The sequence below is a fragment of the Callithrix jacchus genome, chromosome 21, assembly GCF_049354715.1.
Source record: "Callithrix jacchus isolate 240 chromosome 21, calJac240_pri, whole genome shotgun sequence".
NCBI lineage: Eukaryota > Metazoa > Chordata > Mammalia > Primates > Cebidae > Callithrix > Callithrix jacchus.
Window position 1 is genome coordinate 39545280 of NC_133522.1, and position 15235 is coordinate 39560514.

At 41.1% G+C, this 15235-nt stretch overlaps 1 protein-coding gene across 8 annotated transcripts in view; it reads right to left on the bottom strand.

The window, feature by feature from the left end:
- The window catches only part of TMEM50B (transmembrane protein 50B), a 55279-nt gene that overhangs the window by 36369 nt on the left and 3675 nt on the right, over positions 1–15235 (bottom strand). For 7 of the 8 annotated variants that reach the window (XM_008986613.5, XM_008986614.5, XM_035283286.3 and 4 more), the window contains exons 2-3: positions 3830–3969; positions 757–869 (exon numbers count right to left, since the gene is read on the bottom strand). In XM_008986613.5, coding sequence (XP_008984861.1) covers positions 757–869; positions 3830–3928 — 212 coding nt within the window. In that variant the 5' untranslated portion in view covers positions 3929–3969. Of the gene's footprint in view, positions 1–756; positions 870–3829; positions 3970–10224; positions 10343–15235 lie in introns of all 8 variants that reach the window. The other variant, XM_054249048.2, reaches the window with a different exon arrangement.

The following is a 15235-nucleotide window of genomic DNA, read 5'->3' on the forward strand; positions in this document are numbered from 1 at the left end:
GGAGGCCAAGGCAGGTGGATCATGAGGTCAGGCGATCAAGACCATCCTGGCCAACATGGTGAAACCCCATCTCTACTAAAAATGCCAAAAAATTTAGATGGGCATAGTGGCACGTGCCTGTAGTCCCAGCTACTCAGAGGCTGAGGCAGGAAAATCACTTGAACCCAGGAGGCAAAGGTTGCAGTGAGCTGAGATGGCACCACAGCATTCCAGCCCGGTGACAGAGCAAGACTTGGTCTCAATAATAATAATAATAATGACACTCCAAGGTAAAAGTTGAGTGTATTACAACACCTAGGGATGATTTACTACTAAAAAATACAGAAATGTAACATGTTTCATTAAATCTCAGAGGCCATCAGTTTTAAGATACACCATTACTTTTTAATACTGACAAGAAATAAAAATGTTATTGATTATAATTCTAAGATGCCACTGACTGTAAAATGCATCCTGATATTGAGGTATTAAAATATAAAAAAAATCTTGAACCAAAAATATGTAACTGACCAGATTTTTAAAATATGAGAAAAAAAATCATAAGATAATCTTTATAGATGCTAAAAAGATATCTGATCAAATCCAACACTCATTCTTTGTTTTAAAAAAATCGTAAAAAAATGGGAATTATGTATGTAATATGTTTAAAAAGAATCTATCAATTAAATTAAAAAGTTATTCAAGAAAGCACTGCACATTAACAGGAAAATGTTTTTAGAAAAATCATCTTGAATAGAGAATTATCTTCATACTTACATGAAGAAAGCCAATGTGGAAAATACACCACATGTGTGAAAGGCATGGTTCAACTGTTCTGGCTTAGGATACACCACAGCTGCATCAATCATTATCCACCAGCCTGTAAAAAACTTAAAACACAGCCCAAGTCATTGAAACACTAAAACTCTTGCTAGCACAATACCTGCTTTTTAACATTCCTTTTGTCCTACAGATCATATAAATGGGCCGGGGCAGAGGCTCATGCCTATAATCCCAGCACTTTGGGAGCCAACACAAGTGAATCAACTGAGGTCAGGAATTCCAGACCAGCCTGGACATCATGGTGAAACCCTGTCTCTACTAAAAACACAAAAATTAGCCAGGCATGGTGGAGTATGCCTGTAGTCCCAGGTACTGGGGAGGCTGAGGCAGGAGAATCGCTTGAACCCGTGAGGTGGAGGCTGCAGTAGGCTGACATTGTGCCACTCCACTCCAGCTTGGGCGACAGAGCAAGACTCTGTCTCAGAAAAGACAATCACATAAATTAAAACTAAAATATTTCTACTTTGAAATCTGGATGCTGGCAGGGCGTGGTTGCTCATGCCTGTAATCTAAGCACTTTGGAGGCCAAAGCGGGCAGATCACCTGAGGTTGGGAGTTCAAGACCAGCCTGACCAACATGGTGAAAACCTGTCTTTTAAAAAAAAAAAAAAAAAATTAAAAATTTAAAAAAAGAAATCTGGATGCTAAAATGTAAAAAATAAGAATCCTTTGTTTACTTATTTTGTTTTGTTTTTTAAGAGACAGGGTCTCCCTCTGTAGCCAGGATGGAATGCAGTTGTGCGAACTTAAACTAACTGCAACCTCAAACTCCTGGACTCAAGCAATCCTCTCACCTCAGTCTCCTGAGCAACTGGGACTACAGGCTCATGCCAACACTCTGGCTCATTAAAAAAAAATTAAAAAAAAATTTTTTTTTTGTAGAGACAGGGTCCCAGTGCTGCCCAAGCTGGTGGTCTCAAACTCCTGATCTCAAGTGATCCTCCTACCTCAGTCTCCCAAAGCACTAGGATTACAGGCATGAACCATCTTACCCTTATGCTTTATAGCAGATGAGGTGAACATCACTACTCAAATCTATATAAGATTCTGAAGTTCCACTCTCAGTGCACACAGACATATTTATTATTTGGAAATGGATTATCTGCTTCTTTCACCCACCATTGCTACATGCAGTAGAAACTCTCTTAACGAACCTCCAACATAACCGACTCCCTAATGACCTGATGTGTTCCATTCTTTCTAGAGAACATTCCTTTTAATATGCCCAAGCACTTTTGCTCCCACAAATGATTGTATGTTTACCAAGACTCAGTTATCAAGTCTCCAAAACCACTTAAGCCTGTTTTAATTATGTAATTTAATTAAATATTGTATAACTAAACATGGGTTCGTAGAATGTAATGTTTCTATGTAAATTAAGCTGAACAGACTTAGAGTAGACAAGTTGCTAAATAATTTCTTAGACAAATAAGTACAGGTAAATGACCATAAAGAGCAGGAAAAACTTACAAATATCAAAAAGAATTCTGCATGCAGGCCAGGCACCGGTGGCTCACACCTGTAATCCCAGTACTTTGGGAGGCCAAGGCAGGTGGATTACTTGATGTCAGGAGTTTGAGACCAGCCTGGCTAATATGTCGAAACCTCATCTCTACTAAAAATACAAGGCTGGGCAGAGTGGCTCACCTGAGGTCAGGAGTTGGAGACTCTACTAAACATACAAAAATTAGCTGTGTGGGGCAGTGGGTGCCTGTAATTCCAGCTGTTCAGGAGGCTGAGGCAGGAGAATTGCTTGGACCTGGGAGGCGGAGGCTGCAGTGAGCTGAGATCACACCACTGTACTCCAGCCTGGGCGACAGAACGAGACTTTGTCTCAAAAAAATTCAAATACAAATACAAAAATTAGCTGGGCGTGGTGGCGCGTAGCTGGGCTCCCAGCTACTTGGTACGCTTAGGCACAAGAATTGCTTAAACCTGAGAAGTCAGAGGCGGAGAGTGAGCAGATTGCTTCACAATGATCATTAGTTCTTGCTCTGCTTTATTACATTTTGTTTTTCTATTGGACTTTGGGTGTAGAACTGTACACCGAAAAAGATGAATTTTTAAAATGCAAACAGATAAAGAAATTTGCTTCCAAAAAATGCAGTGGGAGCCAGGAATGGTAGTGTGAATCCCAGCTATTTGGGAGACTGCCAGGAAGATTGCTTGAGGCCACGAATTTGAAGCTGTAGTATACTGTAATCACACCTGTAAATAGCTACTGTATTCCAGTCTGGATAACATAGCAAGAAAGACCTCATCTCTTTAAAAAAAAAAAAAAAAAAAGCAGTACGGACCGGGAGTGGTTGATGGAACTATAAAGCAAGATAGGTCCTGATTTTGGGTGCTTTTTTTTTTTAAAGCTGGATGATAGGTACATGGAATAAAAGAGGAGATGGAACCTTTGTACCATTCTCTTTTTGTTTTATGCTTGTCATTTTCAATAGTAAAAAGGTTAAAAAATTGTGGAAAGAAAATTAAACAATAGTTTCCTTCACAAATGTCTTCCTCTTATGTTTGCCAGTGCTGCAGCTGAGGAAACAGAGATGGTATTTCTTCCCTAGAGTCACTGCAGGGCTTCAGTTCTAACGTAGCCAAAGGTTGTTACCATTAACTGCAGAGTATCGTCACTGTTGTCTAACCTTCAATAAGTCACAATAATAATTTTGGGTTACATCAAATTCTGAGCCTTTAAGGATCTTAAAGTACTGCATGCAGTACTGTATCACATATTGTATCACTAAGTTTAAAATGCCATTGCCTGTAATAATTATATTATCACTGGAACTGAGGAAAAGATATTAAATACACGTTTACAAAGTCAAAATAAATCCAGGGCCTACCATATTCTGTTCGGCAGTAGTATCTAGAACTCTGATAATTATCTATACAAAATAGTAGTGAAATAAATAGTTCTGGAAAGCCATTCTCAGTTCAAAGAAATCAACATTAATTTCCAGAGCAAAAGATAAGGCATAAATGTCACCAACCAGTCTTTCTCACTTACCAATATACCTGCTACAACAGACGCCACAGCATTTCTTCTCTCACTCCAGTCGATACATTCACATTCTGGCCAACGAAAATTATCTAGGAAGCCTGCCATTTTTACTTCTTAAGCATAAATTTTTCATTAAATGCTGTATCCTACAAACAGAAAGACAAAAGCTAATCAACCTCAAAAAATGTTTTCTAACAGTCTAATATCTTACTCCTTTCTTAAAGCTTTATACACAACTTTACTTTAGGTCCTATTCTACTGCAGTTAAGAAAAATTCAATACTTCAACAAGTACCTAATTGAGATGTATATAGGACAATGCTAGCACACATGGGGGAGGTTGCTATTTGATAAATGAGCACTCTGGTTTTAAAACATGTCTAGGAGCTAGGCGCGGTGGCTCACGCCTGTAATCACAGCACTTTGGGAGGCCAAGGTGGGCAGATCACTTGAGGCCAAGAGTTCGAGACCAGCCTGGCCAATATAACAAAACCCTGTCTCTACTAAAAATACATGATGACACAGGCCTGTAATCATAGCTACTCAGGAGGCTGAGGCACAAGACTTGCTTGAACCTGGAAGGCAGAGACTGCAGTGAGCCAAGATCATGCCACTGCACTCCAACCTGGGAAACAGAGCAAGACTCTGTCACAAAAATAAGTAAATAAATGAAATAAACATGTCTAAAATATTTGATGCTGATTCCATTGAGAGGTAGATTTATGTCATACCCTTGAATTTGGGTCAACAATAAAGACTAGCTGACAAGTAGAGGAAGTGATACTATGTAACTTCTGCCATGCAACTTCCAAGATCAGGTCACAGAAGGCAATGAAGCATCTGCCTGGGTCTCTGGAACACTAATGCTTGGGCTACCATGCTGTAAGGAGACCATTTATAGGTGTTCTGTCCCATAGTTCCAGTTGAGGTTCCAGCCAACAGCTAGCATTAATTGCCAGACATATGAGTAAAGACACTTTTAGGTGACTGCTATCCAGCTATAGCATCTCCCCCAAAGTTTGAGCCTTCCCAGGTAAGGCATCAGATATAAAGAACAAAGATACATCATCCTGGCTGTGCCCCTTCCAAATTCCTGACCCATAAAATCTAATAAACATAATAAAATGACTGTTTTAAGCCACATGTATCTGTAATACATAGATTCATGTAATGTAATACATAACTAGAAAGAGAAAAATTATGTGCCTAAATAACTATGAGTGTAACATACTATTTTAAAAACACAAAGATACTATGTCCAGATGAGATGTTTAAAGACCACCATAAATTCTAGAAAGAAAAAAAAACCATCTGAAAGCACTGGAGAGGGCTGAAAAGCAAGAAGAAATTGGAGGAAACTTCACCCTTGTAAGAAAGAAAACATGGCCGGGCACGGCGGCTCACGCCTACAATCCTTGCACTTTGGGAGGCCGAGGCAGGTCAATCAGCTGAGGTCAAGAGTTCAAGAGTAGCATGGCCAACATGGTAAAATCCCATCTCTACTAATAATACAAAAATCTGAGGCAGGAGCAATGTGGTGGCATGCCTGTAATCTCAGCTATTCGGGAGGCTGAGGCAGGAGAACCAGTTGAACCTAGGAGGTGAAGATTGCAGTGAGCTGAGATCGTGCCATTGCACTCCAGCCTGGGTGACAAGAGCAAAACCCCACCTCAAAAAAAGAAAGAAAGAAAGAAAGCAAACACAGCGGGTGCATGGTGGCTCAGGCCTGTACTCCCAGCACTTTGGGATGCTGAGGTGGGTGGATCACTTGAAGTGAGGAGTTTGTGACCAGCCTGGCCAACATGGTGAAACCCCATCTCTACTAAAAATAAAAAATCTGAGGCAGGAGAAGCATTTGAACACAGGAGGCAAAGGTGGCAGTGAGCCAAGACTGTGCCATTGCACGTCAGCCTGGGTGACAAAGCAAGACTCCGTCTCAAAAAACAAAAGCAAACAAAAAAATTCAGCCAGGTGTGGTGGTATGCGCCTGTCATCCCAGCTACTCCGGAGGCTGAGAGAGGAGAATCATTTGATCCCAGGAGGGAAGAGGTTGTGGTGAGCCTAGATTGCACCACTGCACTCCAGCCTGGGCGACGGAGCAAAACTCCATCTATAAAAAGAAAAAAAAGAAAGAAAGAAAACACAGTGAGATCGGCTGTTTCCCTGAGAAACCCCTTTAACCTCCCACTACCAGCCCAGGGAGTCCCCTTGGAACAAAGCAGCTAAAACGCAAGCAAAAAGCCACGGTCCTCTTGGCTTGAGATGCCAGAAGTTGGAGTTCAGGACCACCAGAGCAGCTGGAAATTGAGGGGGAAAATCGTCAAAAGGAGTAAGTCACAGAGAGCCCCAAACACTTAAATATAAGAGAGACATTTTAGAATTTGAGTTCTACCAAGTCAGGGAGGATCAGTAAACACTGTAGGGACATATCCTACAGTGTATCCTATATTTTGTTACTGATATACAACAGTAACAAAATATAAAACCAAGTCTCCACAATTTTAAGGTAATCAGCCAATATTTTAACTGCCTGTTACAACAAAAAGCAACACTTTTCAGTATTATTCACAATGTCCAGTATATACTAAAAAAATTACTAGACATGCAAAGAAGCAGGAAAATGTGTCCTACTTTTAAGGAGGAAAAAGAACAGTCAATAGAAATAAATCCCAAAATGACTCACATATTGAAATCAGCAGACAAGGTGTTCAAAGCACCCATTATAGTAATCATATTCAAGGACTTAAAGGAAAACACGGTCAAAATAACAGAACCAATGAAGCATCTTAGTAGTGAAAGAAAAAAATTTTTTTTTTTTTTTTTTGAGACAGTTTTGCTGTTGTTACCCAGACTGGAGTGCAATGGCACCATCTCAGCTCACCGCAACCTCCACCTCCTGGGTTCAGGCAATTCTCCTGCCTCAGCCTCCCAAGTAGCTGAGACTACAGGTGCACACCACCATGCCCAGCTAATTTTTGTATTTTTAGTAGAGACGGGGTTTCACCTTGTTGACCAGGATGGTCTTGATCTCTTGACCTCATGATCCACCCACCTCAGCCTCCCAAAGTGCTGGGATTATAGGCGTGAGCCACCGTACCTGGCCAGAAACTATTTTTTAAAAAAAGAATCAGCAGCCAATGTGATGGCTTGTACCTTCAATCCCAGTTACTTAAAAGGCTGAGACAGGGAGAATGCTTGAGGCCAGGACTTCACACCCAGCCCAGGCAACATGGTGAGACCCTATTTCTAAAAAAACAAATTAACATGTAAAAAGATTCAAATGGAAATTCTAGAGCTGCAAATTACAATGTTTGAGTTTAAAAATTAACTAAATGAACTTAATCGCAGATTCAGACAGTAGAAGAAAGGGACAATAAACTGTAACATCAAAAGAAATTAACCAGTGTAGAGACCTGAGGAACAATACTAAGTGATCTAAAATACATGTAATTAAAGTCCCAGAAGAAGAAGAGACAGAATGAGAAAGAAAAAAAGTTTTGAAAAAAATAACAGATGGTCCGGGTGTGGTGGCTCATGCCTGTAATCCCAGCGCTTTAGTTGGCTGGGATTACCTGAGGTCAGGAGTTCAAGACCAGTCTGGCCAACATGGTGAAACGTGTCACGCTAAAAGTACAAAATCAGCCAGATGTGGTGGTGCATGCCTGTAATCTCAGCTACTTGGGAGGCTGAGGCAGGACAATCGCTTGAACCTGGGAGGCAGAGGTTGCAGTGAACTGAGATCACACCATTCACTGCACTCTAGCCTGGACAACAAGAATGAAACTCTGTCTCAAAAAAAAAGAAGAAAGAAGAAGAAGATGAAGACGAAGACGACGAAGAAGAAGAAGCAGCAGCAGCAGCAGAAGAAAAACTAATAGGTGAAAATTTCTCAAATTTAGTGAAAATATTAACTTAAAAATCTAAAAAACTCGGCAAACTCCAAGGAGAATAAATACCAAGGAAACATCATAATCAAACTGCTGAAAAGCAGAGATAAAGAGAAACTCTTGAAACAACTTTATGGAGAAAAAAAATAAATACAACATACAGAGCTAGAACAATACGAATGATGGCTGACTTCTAATCAAAACAATGGAAGCCAGAAAACAGAGGAATTACATTGTTAATAATGCTTCAAGAAAAAAAAAAATCAGATCAGGTACGGTGGCTCACGTCTGTAATCCCAACACTTTGGAGACTGAGGTGGGCAGACTGCTTGAGGCCAGGAGTTCAAGACTAGCCTGGCCAACATGGAGAAACCCCATCTCTACTAAAAATACAAAAATTAACTGGGCGTGGTGGTGCTTGCCTGTAGACCCAGCTACTCAGGAGGCTGAGGCATGAGAATCACTTGAACCCAGGAGGTAGATGTTACAGTGAGCCGAGATCATACCACTCCAGCCTGGGTGACAAAGTAAGACCCTGTCTCAGAAAAGAAAGAAAAAAAAAAATTCAATCCCAAATTCTATACCCAGCAAAAATGTTCTCCAAAAATGAGGACAGCCAAACATAGTGGTGTGCACCTGTAATCCCAGCTACTCAGGAGGCTGAGGCTAAGATGGAAGGATCACTTGTGCCCAGAAGTTCAACGTTACAATGAGCTATATGATGGGTGACAGAGTGAGACCCTGTATCAAAAAAACAAGAAGGTGACAGCAATTCTACTCCTATCTAACTACCCAAGAGAAATGAAAACATATCTTCATAATAACTTGTTCAAAGCAGCATTACTCATAATTTCTAAGGAGTAGAAGACCAAACATAGATCAACAGATGAATAAATAAAACATAGCACATCCATACAATGAAATACAAATTCAGCAACAAAAAGAAATGAGGTTCCTATTGACAGATGCTACAACATGAACAAACCTCAAAAACGGACTAAGTAAAAGACAGAAGACCACATATTGTATGGTTCCATTTACAAGAAACAACCAGAATAAACAAATCTATAGACATGAAATAGATTAGTGGCTGTCTGGGGATGGGGAAGAGAAAGATATGAAGTGACTGCAAAAGGCCACAAGATTCTAAAACTAGATTGTGGCAATGACTGCGCAGCTCCATAAAGACTAAAAATCATTCAACTGTACACTTAAAACAGGTGAATGTTAGAGTATATATACTGTACCTCAACAAACCTTTTTTTGGGTGGAGGAGGGGGTTGTTTTTTGTTTTTTTTTTTTAAGAGAAACAGGGTTTCACCAAGTTGTCCAGGCTGGTCTCAAACTCCTGAACTCAAGCGATCTGCCTGCCTCAGCCTCCCAAAATGCTGAAATTACAGGTATGTGCCACCATTCCCAATCATTTTTTTTTTTTTTTAGTAAGAGTAAAATAAAGGTACTTCCAGGTAAACAAAAACTGAGACAATTAATCGCCAAATCTGCATGAAAAGAAGTGCTAAAGGGAATTCTTTAAGCTGAAGGGAATGATACCAGATGAAACTGAGACCTACAAGAAGGAATGAAGAGGGCGGGCGCGATGGCTAACACTTGTAATCCCAGCACTTTGGGAGGCCAAGGTGGGTGGATTACCTGAGGTTAGACCAGCCTGGCCAACATGGTGAAACCCCATCTCTACTAAAAACACAAAAAATTAGCCAGGCATGGTGGTGGGCGTTTATATAATCCCAGCTACTCAGGAGGCTGAGGCAAGACAATCGCTGGGACCCGGGAGGTGGAGGTGGCAGTGAACTGAGATTGTGCCATTGCACTCCAGCCTAGGCAACAAAAGCGAAACTCCATCACCAAAAAAAAAGAAAAAAAAAAGACAACAATTTAAAGCAAAAATTACAACACTGTATAGAATGTGCACAAACATAAATTTCTTTCTAAACAGTATGTCAGTTGTGTTTTCAAATAATACCCTTAAATATGGTTTTAGGTAAAATATCTCTAAATTTAAAGTAATGAATCCAATTGTTAATCTAAAAAAGTACAATAAATATATTACAGAAGGTCCAAACACTGTAAAACACAGATGGGAGACAATATTTGCAAAACAAATATTTGGCAAAGGACTTGTCCTTGAATATATAAAGAACTCCTAAACATTAATAATAAAAAGATAAAATATAGGCAATCAAAAGTATATGAGACTTGAACAGACAATTTATGACCAATAAGCCCTTAAAAAGACGTTCAACATCATTAGTCAACAGGGGAATGTAAATTAATGAAGCATATCTCATACCTACCATAATAGTTAAACTTAAAAAGACTGATGGCCAGGCGAGGTGGCTCACGCCTGTAATCCCAGCAATTTGGGAGGCCGAGAGAGGGCGGATCACGAGGTCAAGAGATTGAAACCACCTGGCCAACATGGTGAAACCCTGTCTCTGCTAAAAATACAAAAAATTACCTGTCACCACCAAAAATACAAAAAAAAAAAAAAAATTACCTGGGTGTGGTGGTGTGTGCCTGTAATCCCAGCTACTCGGAAGGCTGAGGCAGGAAAATTGCTTGAACCAGGGAGTTGGAGGTTGCAGTGAGCAGAGATTGCACCACTGCACTCTAGCCTGGCAACAAAGAAAAAAAAAAATCTATTTTTGAAAAATATTTAATGGCAAAAGTAAATGGTCATGAAAAAGTGAAAAAAAGCAGATTATAAAAGTATATCTACACTATTATTTCCTTTAGGAAACAAGATTTAACAGTATTTGTGCATAAACAGACACATATATAAAAACTCTGGGCCGGGCGCGGTGGCTCACACCTATAATCCCAGCACTTTGGGAGGCCAAGGCGGATGGATCACGAGGTCAAGAGATCAAGACCATCCTGGTCAACAAGGTGAAACCCCGTCTCTACTAAAAATACAAAAATTAGCTGGGCATGGTGGTACGCGCCTGTAGTCCCAGCTACTTGGGAGGCTGAGGCAGGAGAATTGCTTGAACCCGGGAGGAAGAGGTTGCGGTGAGCCGAGATCACGCCACTGCACTCCAGCCTGGGTAACAAGAGCGAAACTCTCTGTCTAAAAAAAAAAAAAAAAAAAAAAAAAAACTCTGGAAGGACAAAGAGGGTCAAACACCAGTACTTTCATAATATTATTATGTTTGTAGGTGGTAGGATCATGTGTTTGTTTTGCTTTTTGTTTGTATGTTTTCAAAGTTTGCTGTACTGAGCATGAATTATTTTTTAAAATACAAAGTTTAAGTTATCATTAACACAAAAACTTGCCAATTCTTCTTGCTTGTTGAGTGACATCTTGTACAGTATAACATGTCTGTAACTGCTTTTAGTAAACTTTAAATTATTATTGTTTTTTGTGGTTTTTTTTTTTTTTTTTTTTTTTTGAGATAGGTTCTCGCTCTGTTGCCCAGGCTGGAGTGCAGTGGTGCAGTAAAAATTCAGTGCAGCCTCAACCTTCCAGGCTTAAGCAATCCTCCCATCTTAGCCTCTGAAGTAGCTGGGACCACAGGCACAAGCCATTACGCCCGGCTACTTTTTAAACTTTGTGTAGAGATGGAGATCTCCCTATGTTACCTAAGCTCTTCTCAAACACCTGGGTTCAAGTGATCTTTCCAGGATTAGAGGTATGAACCACCATGCCTGGCAGAAAAATTCTGGAGGCCAAGGTATGTTATCCCACAAAACTGACCCTGGTACCAAAGGGGGAAAAAACCACACCAACAACAAGATTATTGAACTGGACGAATGGATTACATGTCTGACCCACAAGTCTTATAATATATTAGATAGCAATTATTCCTATTATGAGAGGCAACTCCTCACAAAAAGAAATACAACACCTTTTTAGAGGGCATTTTAAGTGATTCAAATGTCAAAATTCCATTTTCAAAAACGCAATTTAGAAAACCAAGGGACGCTTACAAAAAGCAAAAGAAAATAAATACATTTTTAAACATACAAACACGGTCTAAGTAACCTCCATATGCATCGGTGTCCCAAATAACGTATTTAATTCAGAATTTGACATATTTTTATTTATTTTTTGAGACAGAGTGTCACTCTGTTGCCTAGGCTGGAGTGCAGTGGCATGTTCTCAGCTCACTGCAACCTCTGCCTCCTGGGTTCAAGTGACTGTCCTGCCTCAGCCTCCCAAGTAGCTGGGATTACAGGTGCACACCACCACACCTGGCTAATTTTTTTTGCATTTTTAGGAGAGACAGGGTTTCACCATGTTGGTCAGGCTGGTAACTCCTGACCTCAAATGATCAGCCTGTCTCGGCCTCCCAAAGTGTTGGCAAAACCCCGTCTCTATTTAAACAACAAAAAATATTCAGACACGAAAGCTTTCCAAAAAATGTAACTCTTCTTGTCAAGAAGCTATGGTCGTTTGAGCTTCACCAGGGAGAGTGAAATAATGAAAGAGAATACAGGATGCAGGATCTTAGCTAAAGAGAATCCAGCTGTGCCCCAGAAGCAGCAGATAATCAGGCCAGACTGAAGCAGTGTAACTCAGGAGATAATGTCCTAGCTGCTATAGCAGTTTTTTTTGTGGGGCGGTGGGGGGTTGTGCCTTTACAAAAAACAACTTTTTCAGAAATCCATTGATATACAGCAGCTTTTTAACCTGAGGACTGAATGCTCCAGGAACTTGGCCCAGAGCCTATCTGTACTCAGTGGGGCTTGGCTTGATCTTGAGCATATGCTGATGCAGTTCCTATTCTCCTGCAAGGAGTACAGCCTTCGTCAGCAGAGGACACTCACTTCCCTCACAGAGAGGTCCTGCCCTGTTAACTACAGGTAGGCCACAGTGCGCTAAGAAGCAGAAAATGCAGAGAAGTCCACTCCTTCTTACCTTATATTTGTAGTCTTTCCAATACTTGGTCCACTAGAACCTTCCAGATACCCTGATTGAGGTGATCCCCCTTTCCTAGGACTCATAACACAGACCACAAACTTCCTCCAAAAGGCCCCCTGTAAACAAGCAAGGGAGCTGAAGCCATTCTGTTCAGCTTATAATTACAAAATGAGGCTGAGCACGGTGACTCACGCCTATAATCCCAGCACTTTGGGAGGCTGAGGCAGGTAGATCACAATACTGGGAGTTCAAGACCAGCCTGGCCAACATAGTGAAACCCCATCTCTACTAAAAATACAAAAATTAGCCGGGCATGGTGGTGCATACCTATAGTCCCAGCTACTTGGGAGGCTGAGGAAGGAGAATCACTTGAATTTTTGGGAGGCAGAAGTTGCAGTGAGCCAAGATCACACCGCTGCATTCCAGCCTGGGCAACAGAGCAAGATTCCGTCTCAAAAAAAAAAAAAAAAAATACATTTAAATTAAAAATGATAAAATTTCAGTCCCAAATTGAGAAACATCTAGCACTGGCCAGGCACAGTGGCTGACACTTGTAATTCCAGCACTTTGGGAGGCCGAGGTGGGCGAATCACTTGAGGTCAGAGTTCGAGACTAGCTTGGCCAACATAGTGAAACCCCATCTCTACTAAAAATACAAAAATTAGCCAGGCATGATGGTGTGCGCCTGTAATCCAGCTACTTGGGAGACTGAAGAAGGAGAATTGCTTGAACCTGGAAGGCAAAGATTGCAGTGAGTGAAGATTTCGCCATTACAATCCAGCCTGGGCGACAGAGCAAGTCTCCATCTCAAAAAAAAAAAAGCTCTAGCATTTTCTAATAAGCATGTCTGGACTTCATCTGTGCTCTCAGGGACAGAACTTTTGTTATTACAGTTTATTTAATGAACAACCCACTATTAATAAAGATGCAGACAGTTTATAGCCCTCTAAGATTTAGATGCAGAAATAAATGAGGTGTTCTGATTTTACAGCCTGGTAAGAAAATCAATCCCGAAGATATTATGGTTTTTGTTGCCCTGTGGAACATTGACCAATTAAACTAATTTAGCCATATAATTGAGACATTCCTTTCCCTACAAACTACATAAACATCGATTCTTTATATCCTCTTAAAACCAGCTTGCTGGCTGGGCACAGTGGCTCACGCCTGTAATCCCAGCACTTTGGGAGGCCAAGGTGGGCAAATCACCTGAGGTCAGGAGTTCAAGACCAGCCTGGCCAGCCTGGTGAAACCCAGTCTCTACTAAAAATACAAAAATTAACCAGGTGTGGTGGCGTGCACCTGTAATCCCAGCTACTTAGGAGGCTGAGGCAGGAGAATTGCTTGCGCCCAGGAGGAAGAGGTTGCAGGTGAGCCGAGATCATGCCACTGCACTCCAGCCTGGGTGACAGAGCCAGACTTCATCTCAAAAACAACAAAAAACAAACAAAAAAACAGCTCTTTAGAGTACTCTCAATAATAGAGCAAAACTGACACATGCTCACTATTTATCTGTATTAGAATTGTGTTTCTAAGGCCAGGCACAGAGGCTCACGCCTGTAATCCCAGCACTTTGGGAGGCCGAGGCGGGCGGATCACCAGGTCAAGAGATCGAGACCATCAAGGCCAACATGGTGAAACCACCCCCCTCAAAAAAAAAGTATTGTGTTTCTAACACTGTTCATACAAAACTAAGGCCAGGCATGGTGACTCATGCCTGTAATCCTAGCACTCTGTGAGACCAAGGTAGGTGGATCACCTGAGGTCAGGAGATCAAGACTAGCTAGCCTGGCCACCTGGAGAAACCTCCGTCTCTACTAAAAATACAAAAATTAGCCGGGTGTGGTGGCAGGCGCCTCTAATCCCAGCTCTCAGGACGCTGAAGCAGGAGAATTGCTTGAACCTGGGAAATGGAAGCTGCAGTGAGCCGAGATCACACCACTGCACTCCACTCTGGGTAACACAGTGAGTCTCTGTCTCAAAAAAAAAAAAACCACTGAATATACTGTTTAGGATACAGGAGTGTGAGTGCAAATTTATGTATCTGTAAACATTTATGTACGTACGTGTAAACTTATATGTATGTGAATTTATGTATATATGCATAAAGCTTATTTTTAAAAGAGAAAAAATAACACAAAAGTCAGGACAGAGGTGACCTCCGGAAGAAAAAAATGCAAACATTTTGTTTCTTTTTCCCCCCCTACTCCCTGAGATGGAGTCTTGCTCTTTCATCCAGGATGAAGTGCAGTGTAGTAGTGCAGTTGCAGTCGGCTCTCACTGCAACCTCCACCTCCCAGGTTCAAGCGATTCTCCTGCCTCAGCCCCCAGAGTAGCTGAGATTACAGGTACCTACCACCACACCCAACTAATTTTTGTATTTTTGGTAGAGACAGGGTTTCACATGTTGGCCAGGCTAGTCTCGAACTCCCAATCCTCCTGTCTCAGCCTCCCAAAGTGCTGGGATTACAGGCGTGAGCCACTGTGCCTGGCGCAACATTTTGTTTCTTAAATCTGGTAGTGGATACATAATGATCACTGCAGTAGTATTCTTTAAGTTATATATGTTTCATATACTTTTTTGTACCCAAGATAAAATCTGCAATTAAATAAATTACTTTTAGCTGGGCATGGTGACACGTGC